This window comes from Equus quagga, chromosome 2, assembly GCF_021613505.1.
Source record: "Equus quagga isolate Etosha38 chromosome 2, UCLA_HA_Equagga_1.0, whole genome shotgun sequence".
NCBI classification, from domain to species: domain Eukaryota; kingdom Metazoa; phylum Chordata; class Mammalia; order Perissodactyla; family Equidae; genus Equus; species Equus quagga.
This window is the reverse complement of record NC_060268.1, coordinates 153,450,758-153,464,365: the sequence shown is the minus strand read 5'-3', so window position 1 is coordinate 153,464,365 and position 13,608 is coordinate 153,450,758. Positions and strand designations below refer to the sequence as shown.

At 43.5% G+C, this 13,608-nt stretch overlaps 1 protein-coding gene across 1 annotated transcript in view; it reads right to left on the bottom strand.

Annotated features, from left to right (window-relative positions):
* PI4K2A (phosphatidylinositol 4-kinase type 2 alpha) overlaps positions 1 to 10,925 on the bottom strand; it is a 28,066-nt gene extending 17,141 nt beyond the window's left edge. The window contains exons 1-2 of the mRNA XM_046652480.1: positions 10,407 to 10,925; positions 2,086 to 2,286 (exon numbers count right to left, since the gene is read on the bottom strand). Coding sequence (XP_046508436.1) covers positions 2,086 to 2,286; positions 10,407 to 10,832 — 627 coding nt within the window. The 5' untranslated portion in view covers positions 10,833 to 10,925. The remainder of the gene's footprint in view (positions 1 to 2,085; positions 2,287 to 10,406) is intronic.
* Between the last annotated feature and the right edge of the window lie 2,683 nt (positions 10,926 to 13,608).

Genomic DNA, 13,608 nt, shown 5'->3' with positions numbered 1-13,608 from the left:
AAAGAGGAAGACCAGAGTTGGGGAAGAAAGGGATTGTGGGGCGTGACATTTGATTAGAATAGTCATAAAAATACCGCACGCAAAGATGCATGGAGTGTTTACATTGTGCTAGGCACTGGGCTACATGTTTTATATGGATTATCATGTACAATCTTAATAACCACCTTATAAACTAGGAACTATTTATATCCCTATTTTTATAGTGAGGAAATTGAGTGGGTGGGGGGATGGGTCTTAAGTGACTTGCTCAAGGGTCACCTAATGAACAGTTACAGAGCCAGAATTTGGACTCCAGCCTTCTAATTCTTAGGCACTACACTCCAGAAGCACAGGCAGAGCAGGCAGGCACAGGGCCAAGTGGGTCTGTTACTTATCTAGGAAATAAAAGAAATTACAGAGTGATAAGCAAGGAGTATTTAAAAGAGTTTCTAGAGTCCAGGAAGGGCCTAGAAGGAGGATTTCAGGTTAGGCAGGACATCTTAAGAGCATTAATTATCATACAAGATGTTCCAAGTGTGCTGTTTAACTATATGGACAGAGAGAGAACTAAAGCATGAAGGGAAGAAAAGAGCTGCACAAGGCCAGGCAGTGAACTGCCTGTCAAATGGGAGCTACCAGCCTGGAACTACAATCAAACATTCTCTCCAAAGACCTGAAGTTGGGGGATCTTGGGTATTGTTTGTCATGGTTTGATATTCATTCACTGATTCCGCTGCTACTTACTGAATGCTTACTATAACTATAGTACGTTGCTAGGTGCTGAGAATGGGAGAAGGAAATTTTAAGAAACGGCCCCTGACATCTACAAACTTACAAAGTAGTTGGCTTATTGTTTGGAGTTTGTTGGCAAAGAAGCAGACACAGTTAAACATCCACAATAATCACATTTTCTTGTAAAAATACCCTGGGAAAATAGAAAAAAATAGGTTTGAAGGGAGGCTCTTGTCTGCTCATCAATCTCTTTGCCCAGAGTCTGCTATCTAAACCTGTGAAAAAAACCTCAAGTGGGGGTTTTTAATCTAGAGGTATGGTCCCTACAGGGTCAATGGATGGACTTCAATGAATCATACCCCTGAAATTATATGCAAAATAGTAATTACAAATATGTGTTTTTTTTCTGGGAACAAGATCTATAGCTTTCATCTGATTCTCAAAGAGGATTAAGATCCAGAACTACAAAGACGCCCCTGCAGCCTAAGGCATCAGATCAGAGTCCCACTTTAAGTTGTTACTAAACCTCAGGCAGCCATATACTCAATGGGTGATGACATGTCTTAAATGTTCATATGCTGACCCGCAGATTCCTCCCCCACATAACCCATGGAAATTTTCACACAACATTCTGCAATAGAAGGATTCTTAACCTGGTGTCAGTAAACTTCCCGAAATTGTATGCAATCAATTCTGTATTTAAGCATATTTTTTGTGGGGGGTATGATCCACACCCCTCATTAGAACCTCAACAAAGTCATAAAACATATAAGGTATGTGAAAGTCCATTCTAAGCAAGGATTTGCCTGGATCTGGGACCCCAATTTTGTTATGTTCAAGACAAGTACCAGAATTACATAGCATAAAGATGGACAAGGAGAATTCCATGTCAGTTCCCTGTAGGGGTTCAGGTCAGACCTTTACCCTAACCCTCAGCCCATCCCAGAGTTCTCCTTGCCAGATCTTGCATTAGTGCTCAGCTGACATCAGCTAGTCCATTCTAGACTAGATCTAAATCCTGGAATGGCTCAGAAATCTAAGAGAGTAAGCCACAAAAATACCTAGCTTTCTAATCAGCTTGGGGTTATCTGGGATCCAAAGACCCAGGGAGCCCATAAATGTAGATCAGAGGGTTGGTGAACTTCCTGAAATTAGATGCAAAAATTTTATGTGTATCTTTCTCAGGATAGATTTCATCAGATGATCAAATCATTAGCCTAAACATACCGTCCTCCCAAAAAATAGCCTGAGAACCCTAGGCTCAGGGCATAAATAGCCTTCACCCGAGCTAACGGTCCCACTAAGATATAGCAGGGCTTATGGCCAGGAAAACTCTGGCCAGGCAGTAGGGCTCCCTGGAGACAGGTCACTGACCTTTGTACGGGGTACAATGTTGAGTTCCAGTTTTTGGTCCACCAGGCTGGCCCCTGCCTCTGAGAGATAGCCCTGGTTGAGGACAAGGCAATCACGGCCAAAGCAACAGGGACAGCACAGCTTCTGCAGCCACTTGGTCCACTTAGGATTAAGGTGCCCATATGGCTCTTCATTCTTGGGTTTGAAGACAGCAATAATCTTCTACACAGACAAAAGAAAAAGAAGATGTTAAAGACAAGTTGATTAAAGTAGCTCACAGACCAGGTCAGCAGGAATCTAGAAAGAAACAAGAGGGCACAGGAAGACAATCCCTACTTACAGTCAGACACTGGCTTTTCTCCAGCTTGTAAGTGGAAAACACCAGCTCATGTGTGCAGCTAAGAGATCCATTGCTAGAAAGGGCTGTAGCCAAGGAAGTGCCAGGTCTGGTATATATGGTATAACAGATTTTTGACGCCATCAAACTCCAACCTCCAAGGTACATTTATACATTTATACACTTTTGCTCTGCACCAATTACATAAAGATTAAAAAAATTATCAACTGAAAGGAAACTAGTAAGGTACAGAAGTCCCCCCTTATCCATGGTTTTACTTTCTGCAGTTTCAGTTACCCATGGTCATCCGTGTTCCAAAAATATTAAATGGAAAATTCCAGAAATAAACAATTCATAAGTTTCAAATTGCTCGTCAGTCTGAGAAGCATGATGAAATCTCACAGAGTCCCACTCCGTCCCACCAGGAGATGAATCATCCCTTTGTCCGGCATACCCACGCTGTATTTGCTATCTGCCCCTTCATTAATCACTTAGTAGCCCACTAGGTTATAAGATCGACTGTTGCAGTAGCAAAGTGCTTGTGTTCAAGTCACCCTTATTTTACTTACTAAGGACCCCAGACACAAGAGTGATGGTGACAATTTAGGTATGCCAAAGAAAAGTCTTAAAGAGCTTCCTTTAAGCGAAATAAAGTTGAAAACAAATCTCGACTTAATAAGGAAAGAAAAAATATTGTATGCTAAGGTTGCTAAGATCTATTTTATTATTAGTTGTTTTTAATCTCTTATTGTGCCTAATTTATAAATTACACTTTATCATAGTTATGTACGTATAGGAAAAAACATAGTATATAGTTTGATACTACTCATGGTTTCAGGCATCCAAGGAGGGCCTTGGAACGTAACCATGGTGGATAAGAGGGACTACTGTATTATGGAATGAGATTAAGAAAATTCCTTCATTGATGGTTGATTTCCTCTATCCGCCTTACTATCCCAACCCCTGGGTGTTAACAAAACCTTAAAATAAAAAGTTTAGGAATGAGGGCCAGCCCTGTGGCTGAGTGGTTAAGTTAGCACGCTCCACTTTGGAGGCCCAGGGTTTCGCCGGTTCGGATTCTGGGCACAGACATGGCATCACTCGTTAGGTCATGTTGAAGTGGTGTCCCACATGCCACAATTAGAAGGACCCACAACTAAGATATACAACTATGTACTGAGGGGATTTAGGGAGAAAAAGCAGGGAAAAAAAAAGAAAATTGGCAACAGTTGTTAACTCAGGTGCCAATCTTTAAAAAAAAAAAAGTTTAGGAATGACAAACTAAGAAAGCAATGGAAGAGAAAAATCACAGCAGGAAAAAGAATCTGCTACCTGGTTAGAATAGGGTTCTTTTAAGTAATTCTGTTAGGCAAGAGATCAGGAGGAGACGCCACAAATATTAACCCATCTTCTCTACCAGACAGTAACTTAACCCTCAAAAGTCCTTAAAAATATGGGATGCCGCTGTAACTTAGAAAATGTAGCCCTCCCTCCTGAAGTTTCTTCCCCAGGCCAGTCAGCCCTCTGAGGTTGCTTCACATTTAGCTCACTCCCTCCAATCCCCCAACTGGTGATTTCAAAGGAAGAAAATTAAATATGCTATCCAAATGATTCATCTTCGTATCATATGACTCTCCCTCTCCCCTCCCCCCACGGCCAACTAAGCTAGTCTGGGTCATAAGACATTTTCCTGTGGGTGTCACTTCCTGAATGGCAGATCACAGCAGAACACATACAGCCATCTGCCTGCATTAAATAAGTACTTATATTAGGAATTGGCTGGACGCATGCCTCCAACAATAATTGGTCAATCTTGAAACCAGTTCCTTCAAGAAGCCTTGCAAGGATTTGAGAGAACAAGAGAAATACAAAACTTCCCTCCTCCCTCCAAAAGAATCGATTTATTCTTAAAGACAAATAAACTTACTTATTCACTGGAAAAGTCAAATGCATATACTCATAAGTCTTTAGAATTACACTCTTACCCAAAGTGGCTAGCAAGATGCCTAAGTTAGCAATCTTCCTCTCTATCTCTGTACCTCTGGAACCCTGGGCTCTGAACCACACAGCAGCAGTAGCAAAGGGCTTGAAACGCAGAGAATGACTGATGAGTCCACTGTAATCCTCTGGAACCTGGGCGGTGAAACCACAGGACAACTTGAGGCAAGTCCCAGAACCCAACAGTCAGTTCAACTGAGGCACAATGTGGAATTCAGCAAAATTGTCCCTAAGGAAAGGGAGACCAAGACATTCCTACTACTAGCAGGGCTGAAAAATACTAGGGCTGAGGCTTGAATACTTCCACTTAAAGAAAGCAGAACCTGAAGGCCCAAACTGCAGGCAAACATCATTTATAGACTGACCTCTCAAATATCTCAACTTCCTTCCACCATAAGGAGAATCAGAGAGCATTTTACCAACTCTAAACGCATTAGTAATCATGGTTATCTCAGTATTAGAAGGGTTTCATTAAATAATGATGCCTGGACTGGACAGATGGGGCAATGTTAGAGTGGGAAGGATGCAAGAACAGGATGGCATTCAGACAGAAGAGGAGACAAGTGCCTTTCGGGACTAAGTGTAGGCCTCAGTTCAATTCAATTCTGTGAACTTTTGCTCAGTACCTAGTTTGTGCAGGACTGTGTGAGCACTCTGCAGGTTTCCTAGACAGATACATAAAACAGCCTCTGGCCTAATTTCCAAAGCTAATATTCATTTCACATAATCAACTGTGTTACTGAATACTCAGGAATACTCTTTATTCACAGAAAACAAATTCTAAAACCACTCAAATTAGAAAGACACCCACCAGTATTTGGTTGAGAAAGAAGATGACTACTGCCTAATTTTTCTCACCACCCTCACCTTTAACACACTTTCAAGTCCTTTGTTACATTTAGGAGAAAGCTTTAGTTTGATGCCGATATCTTTAAAATATCTTTCCTTAATACCCACTTACTAATCCCCTTTTAATGAAGGCAGTGAGGTACAGGCAGCTGAAGGAGCAGCAGTCCTTGAAGTTGAGGATAAAAACAGAACTGTACAAGGAAGCAAGAGGCCACTCACTGGCTGGTGTCAGGACTCAACAAATTACTGGGATCTGGAACCCAAAGGGTTTCCTATATCTATCCAGCAGTCACAAGGAGAAGGGTATTATGGCATGCTAAAGAGGCTTTCTCCTTCAGGAACCGAAAATCTAAGATAGTTTAAGCACATCACTCATATTGCAAAGGGAAATATACAAAAATAACTTTTAGTAAAACGGGTTTTTTTCAAAGTTTGGCAAAAATGAAGTGGACAGTTCTCAAACTTTTTGGTCTCAAGATCCCTTTAAACTCTTAAAATTTATTAAGGATCCCCTTAATAATAAAAATAAACCCATTACATGTTAACATAAGTGACATGCTTTAATGAAAAATAACTATATTTTCAAAAACAATTTTTAGTGAGAAGACTGGCATTGTTCTACTTTTTTGCAAATTTCTCTAGTATTTGGCTTAAGAGAAGACATCTGCATTCTCACATCTTTCTTAATATTCAATCTGTTCTGATATCATATCATGCAGCCTCTGGAAATCTCCACTGTACACTCACAAGGAAAAGAAAACCTTAAAATTATGAAAATAATTTTGACCTGTGGACCCCAAAAAGGGACTCCTAAAGGTCCCTGGGCCACACTCTGAGAACTGTCTTTTGTACTAGAGGTGGGAGGGAAACAGCAGTCCTTGACTTAGCTATTTAGGTACAGAAGCCTTATTTACATGTTAACTCTCACAAAAGAGAAGGATGGGCTACTCCAAATACATGAGACCCTGAAAGAAGATGGGATCCACCTAGAATGTAGTGAAAGAGATTCAGCCTGTATTTATTTTCCTATCCATTGCCATCAACCTAACCTGCCTCATCCATTACAGGGTGTGGCCGGGACAGCTCCCTACAACAGATGGTAGATGATGTTTAAAATCTAAAGAACTGTATCTATATATGATATACAAACTTCACCACCTCAACATTTCAGGAAAAAAATTTTATTGTTTGAGATCTTTATTCCTCATTTGGCTATCAGTGTGGTTCTCAACCAAGTGTAAGGACATCAGAATTCTTTGGAGGGCACAGGTAGTTGGAGAAAAGGTATCCAATATTATGACATAATTTTGTCCGTTATAGTGGAAAAAAATACCATACTGTTTTCATGACAAACTCTTGGTGGATAAAGTATTTTTTAAAAGGTTGAAAATTACTGATATAAGGCCAAGTTCCTAGAACGTGTGAGAGCAGGATCTGTAAAATTTTGAAGCAAATACCAATTAGCATTATCTAATGAATTACTATCCTCAATGGTCATGAAAGCACCTTCTCAAAATCATACCACTTTTGCCATATTCAAGGCCACATATCCAAGAAAGCCTAATCCAGAGGTCAGTGGGCATTTAACTGAAAACAAAATACTCTGATTGAGCTCCCACTAAGCAGGAACTATGCCAGGGGCTTTCATGTGTGATATCCCATTTAATCCTCTTAATAAACTAAGGAGTCACATGCTTATTCTATGATTCTCGGCAATATGAACATCTTACTATGACCTGCCTCACAAAAAAGAAAATGCTCAAAAAATACTTTTGTAGGTGATTGGAGACCTGAAGTACAAGGATGTAAGCGAGGAGGGCAACATGAGCATTCTCTACCCTGAATTCCGATCTAGCATTTTCCGTCTTACTGTTCCAGCTCCCCCTTTCTTGCCCTGAGGGAGAAACCATCCTAAATTGGGAAATGGAATCAGGGCTGTTATCTTCAAGAAGCTTTCAGACTGTCCAGCACCAAAAGTAGCTGTCGCAGAAATTGCTGGTTGCCCCAACCTCTGTTCTCCCTTCTCCTTTGGACACAGGACCCCTGATTTTTAGCAGGCAAAATAAAGACTATAGGGGCCAGTCGGGTGGCATAGCGGTTAAGTGTGCATGATTGGCTTTGGCGGCCCGGGGTTCACTGGCTCGGATCCTGGGTGCGGACATGGCACCGCTTGGCACACCATGCTGTCGTAGGCGTCCCACATATAAAGTAGAGGAAGATGGGCATGGATGTTAGCTCAGGGCTAGTTTTCCTCAGCAAAAAGAGGAGGATTGGCAGCAGTTAGCTCAGGGCTAATCTTCCTCAAAAAAAAAAAAAAAGACTACAGTTCCCAAGTTCCCAACCACTATGCAGCTAAGTTCTGGACAATGGGATTTAAGGAGAAGAGTCTGGGGCAACTCCTAGGAAATGTCTTAGGGCTGGGGCTGGGGGGAGGTGGGAGGTAGGTGATACTCTCCCTCTCCTGTTCCTTCTTCCAATTGGCTGAAAAGCAGACAAGATGTCTGCACTTGAGTAGCCATCTTGAATCATGAAATAGAAGCCACATGTTAAGGATGGCTGATTAGCTGGACGGAAGGAGCTCACATCCCGGATAAAGTGAAATGCCATCCTAGCCCTGAGCAGCCTATAGACTTCTTTTTTTTTTTTTTGAGGAAGATTAGCCCTGAGTTAACTACTGCCAGTCCTCTTTTTTGCTGAGGAAGCCTGGCCCTGAGCTAACATCCATGCCCATCTTCCTCTACTTTATATGTGGAACGCCTACCACAGCACGGCGTGCCAAGCGGGTGCCAAGTCCGCACCCGGGATCCAAACCAGCGAACCCCGGGCCGCCGAGAAGCGGAACATGAGCACTTAACCACTGCGCCACCGGGCCGGCCCCTATAGACTTCTTTTATGAGAGATAAATGTACTTCTATTCAAGTCATTATTTTAAATTTCCTGTCACACATAGCCACATCTCATCCTAACCAGTATAGTAACTGAAAAGAGAAAGCAGAAATTCAGATAACTAACTCTGTGGCAGCAAAGCTAAGTGGTTAGAAGCAGGAACTCTGGAACCAGTCTGCCTGGGTCTGAATCCTGCCTCCCACTTACCAGCTGTGAGACCCTGGGCAAATCAGTTACACTGTGTGCCTCAGTGTTGTCATCTGTGGGGGCAACAAAGCGCCCACCTCTGAAGGTGCTGTGAGGATTGAGTTATTTACTTTTAAAGCGCTTCAAACAGTACCCGGCATCCAGTAAGTGCTCTGTAAGTATTTGTTAAATGAAATAAGCACATTTGAAGCAGGGACAAAGATGATAAGACCAACTATAGTGAGTCTGTGGGCCAGTATAACCCACCATAGCATTTAGGAAGCAGGCCTCTGCTCTAAATCCCATTCTCCTTGGTAGCAGCAAGATGGTTAACACTAATAAGTTTTGTCAGGGCAGATGTGTTTTGACCTCCCCTCTAAGAGAAAACAGTAGCCAGGAAATTTTAGAGATTGGGATCCTGCAAATCACCAGGACACATGCCCACAGTCTGTCATTCTCTGTGGCCTATGTACTGAGGTGGCAGTACTCTACCTGCCAGGTAGAACTGAGAGATCATATTACTCTCACCTGTCAGAGCACCAGATCACTTCTCAGCTGACCTGACACACATGCAGAGGAGCTGTAATAGCGTCATGAAAGAAAAACAAAAACCTTCTTCTTGCTCTTGTACCTATCAAAGATAATCAGCCAACAAGCTAAATAAAAACCACTCATATCTTAGATCTCACTCTGGTTCCCAAATGAAAAAAATGAAAGCATCTTGCTAATATTTAGGCCTCAGCATACCCACCTTTCTTTTTTTCTAGAAGTGATGGTTCCCCTTTGAGCTTTCAATTTAACTCACTCTTCTCTTACCTGAGGGACTTGGAAAGTCTCAAAGCTTTCCACAACTCAGTTCACGTTAACTGAGTTGACGGCAGAACTGCTCTCTGGTTCTGGATAATTCAGGGACGACAACATCTGGGAGAATAACTAGATCAATGACCCCAACCAAGAGCTACACGTCACAGCCCATCCTGGCCACTCAGCACTACTATCAGAACAGCACATTACCCATGTAGAAGAGTTCACACAGGAGAGATGCAGGGGAAATTTGAGGGAGTTTTGACACCATCATTTTAATAAGCATAACAATAGTACATTTTTCCAATAAACTATTCTGGCCCATCTAAGAACTCTGACAGGAAAGACTTGATATTTTTTTGACCCACTAATATTTCAATGATATCTTTGCTTTGATCTAAATGCCTTAAATTCTTCTGCAGTTCCCAAAAGGGCAAAGGTCACATCTCAGCTGCCCTGATCACTCTAAGCCCCATCCCATCCCATCCCCCTTTATACACATGCAGGGGACAAAATAAAGGTCAGGAAACACTCTGCCTTGGCTAAAAAGCAAACTGCTGATAGTCCTGGGAGAAAAAGGAAAAGTAAAAGGTAGCTGATAGTTTCATGTTTCTAAAACTCCATATTCTAAACTGAGGAACCATAAAAAAGGATTTGAACCATTTCCCAGAAGTGAGCAATAACCAGGACAGATGAAACTGGTGAGTCCACCCACTCTATCACCAACGTTTGCCGGTAAGAGACCTGGGACCGTGGCAGGAGACAATCCCACAACACAGAAGGCCGCAACTGAACCCTCGGAGCCCCTGATGGGTCACCAGTCCTCCCAATGAACAGCGACAACCTTGGTCGGGTCCAAAAAGAGAGAATGGGCCCAAAGCTCAAATCTGTAGGTCAATGGCCGAATAGCAGTCTCAGTAGTTGAAAGCTAAGAAACCTACTAGAAAGGAGCATCTCGTCGCAAGTCTCCGTCCAGAAGCCGGCTGCCCCACGGCACCGCTGGGCCCCTCGCCTGTATCTGGTCAATTTCCTCTTTTCATTTTCCGTTCGCTCCTCCCTCACCAAATAGGTTCTGATTTATTTTTCTTCTTTCCGCAGAGCTTCTCCATCTCCAGTCCTCAGCGGCATTCCAAGATCCTACCCAGGACTCCGCACTGTGAAGTTTCTCCCTTTTGCAGCCTTTCAACCTCCCTTCTCCCTCTGGCTGTGCGAAGCCCCAAACTCCCCGGGATAGGCCCACCCTCCCCGAAGCCGGCGGCCGCGGTCCCCACCCCGCTCTCACCCCCTGAAGGTCCTTGACGAAGTAGCTCCCGCTGGAGCCCTGGTAGATGCGCTCGGGGAAGATGCAGCGTTCGATGGCCCGTTCGGCCTGCCGCACCACCGCCTCGAACTCGGGGTCCTCCGGGAACTCGTTCCGCTCGCGGTGGGCCTGCGCGGCGTGCGCTGCCGCCGCGGCCTGGGCTTGGGCCTGCGCCGCCACGGTTTGGGTCTGGCCCTGGGCCGCCGCGCCCCGGGCCCGATCCAGCAGTGGCTGCCGCTCCCGGTCGTGGCCTGGCGAGCCGGGCGGAGAGAGGCCCTGGCCGGCCGCCGCCGCCACTCGGACCGCGCCCCCCGGCACCTGCGGAAAGTGAGCGCCGGAACCGGACGGGAAGGTGTAGTCCGGAGGTTGGGCCCGCTCAGGGGACACAAGCGGACTCGTCTCGTCCATCCCTGAGGCCGCCGGCTCCGGGACCCGGCGCGATCCGCACAGCTGAACTCGAGGCCGGGACCAATCCGCGACGCCCCCAGCCCCCGCCTGGCCAACCAGGTCGCGGCGCCTCCTTGGCCCCGCCCCCACCCCCCTGTTTACCTGGCGACGAGTAGGCACGACCCCTTGCGCGGAACGTCAGCCAATCGGAACTAGCGCCTACGCAATCGCGCACTTGGTATTATTCGCCCGTCACATTCTGTGAAGACTGCGCATGCTCCAGGAGCCAAAGCCGGATCAGACACGCCCTCTCCTCTTACCAGCCCCCCCCGCCCCTTAGCTTCCAAACGCTGACGGGTCTTCGAGAGCTTCCAGTAAAGTAGCCTACCTCATCAGTCACTCGTTTATTGAGTGCCTATTATGAACCAGCTGTGGGACTGGAGAAATCTAACCTTTGTATCTGCAGTCATTCAATCATGCACTCATTCATTAAATATTTATTGAGCACCTACTGTGTTCTAAGTGCTGGAGAGACAAGTGAAGCAAAGAAACAAAAATCTCTGCTCTACTGTTAAAAAATAAAATTCAACTGAGTAAATTTTAAATCATATTGGCTTTATTCAACGATTCATGAATCGGGCAGCATCCCATCTAGCAGATAGAAAGGAGCTCGGAGGAGCTATACAAAGTAGAAGACTTTTACATGCAGAAGGGAGCCTGACAAAGTTAGAGTAGCAAAAAGTGGCTTGTTTGTGGCAAGGTCACCCTCCTTTAGGGCCGGCAGGGTCTATCAGGCAGATTACCTCACTAGTGCTGACCAGGTAATTCCAGACTCACTGGGTTAGAATTCCATTCAGTTAAGGAGTTAAGTCTCTGGACATGGGGCTTAGCATAAGCGGCTCCATCTGGGGCCTGTTGTCTTGTTTTTAACACTACTTAAGTAAAAAGGTCTTTAAAAATTCGAGCCCTCATGCAGCTTACACAGTGCCTGGCCCAGTGCTCAATGCTTATTTGTTAATTGAAGAAAATATGGTCCCATTAGACTAAAAATTCCATAGGGTAAGAGTCCATGAGTGTTTTATTCATCACTGTAAAACTTCAGGGTCTAGGCATAGAAGGTGCTTACTACCTTTTTATTAGCAGCAAAGAGAAGAAAGGTATAGTCCCTGCCCTCAAGCTGAAGACACACAGCTCTGTGAGGCACTAGGAGAAAAAGAGCTGACAGTGAGAGCTGAGAACTCCATAATAGGAGTTCAGCGATTTGGAGGTAGGCTGAAGAGTCAGCAAAGGCCTTAAGAGGGGCATGTGCTATGCGCTAAGTTTTAAAGGAAGAATATAATTAGATCACAGGGAGGAAAGAGGAAGAAAAGAAGAAATCAGAGACATTTGAGTTTGAACACCAGTTCCACACTTATTAGTTATTTTGTACGAGTTACTTAACTCTCTAAGCTTCAGTTTCGTTATCTATAAAATGAGAATAATCATCCTTTTCTCAGTGGATTAAATGAGAATCAAGATAATGTATGTAAAGCACTTAGCATAGAACTTAGTACATAAAAAGCGTTTGACAAATGGTACCTTTTTATCACTGCTGAGGTTTTCGTTGATGCTGGTTTTGTTTCTGTGCTTAAAGTAACCAGCAGACTAGAGGCATGGGTTTTCACAAAAGATGACCAGCCACACAGTAATCAATATTTCATAATTATTCTTTCTTGAATCAAATTATTGCCACAGCTAACTAGAAGTACTAAATTGAAAGAACTATTGTTTAATTGTATGTATGGGAATGTCTTAAACTTTTTTTTTACCAAATAAACCATTCTAGGCAAAGGTCCATACAGATGGTTCAATTTCTCCTGTTAGTTACAAGACCTGTATTTCCCTTTCCTATCCAGACATAAAATAATTAAGTAACACTTGCCTCTTGTGACCCAGGGGCCATAGCCACAGAGATGAACTCTTGGTATTACTCATCTCATTTAGCCCCTAAGCTTCAAATTGTGGTCAAGGAAAACTCCAAGATTTAGAGTTCTCTCTTGAGCTCTGAGTTTTCTCCATGGAAAACAGTCAGAATTTATTTCTGTATCTGCCTCTTAGAACTTGATTTTCCTTTTACTGAAAAAAAGAGGGTCGGTGCATTCCCTGTTACCAACGAAGAACTAGCCTCTACCAAATGCTAAGCATGTGTCAGGCATTAAGTGCATTACATGGATTAAGTCATGTAACCGGCATTACAGCCCCTATGATGTCGGAAGCTGAGGAAAGTCGTTTGCTTATGGTCATGCAGCTGGTAAGTGGCAGAGCTGGATCCAAACCAGGCAGACTAGCTCTGTGCTTTTAACACTATATTGCTTCTTATTAAATATCTGTATGAAATGTGTCTCATATTTATCCCCTTTGTCTTCACTGATCCCACATTAGTTCTGAGACTCTCAGGATGTCTTAGCTACATGATTACAATAGTTTTTGAGTTTGTTTCTCTGCTTCCAATATCTCTCTGATCATCTATGGGTATCACTGCCAGATTAATTTTCTTAAAACACAAGTTTCATTGTGTCACTGCTCTGATCAAGAAACTACATTTTTATTGTGGTAAAATATACATAATATTTATCATTTTAACGATTCATAAGTGTATAATTCAGTAACATTAAATCCATTGACAATTTTGTGTAACCATCACCACTATCTATACCCAAAACTTTTTCATCACCCCAACAAAAACTCTCTGCCCATTAAACAATAACTCGCTCTTCCCCTAGATCCTGGTAACCTGTATTCTACTTTCTGTGTCTAT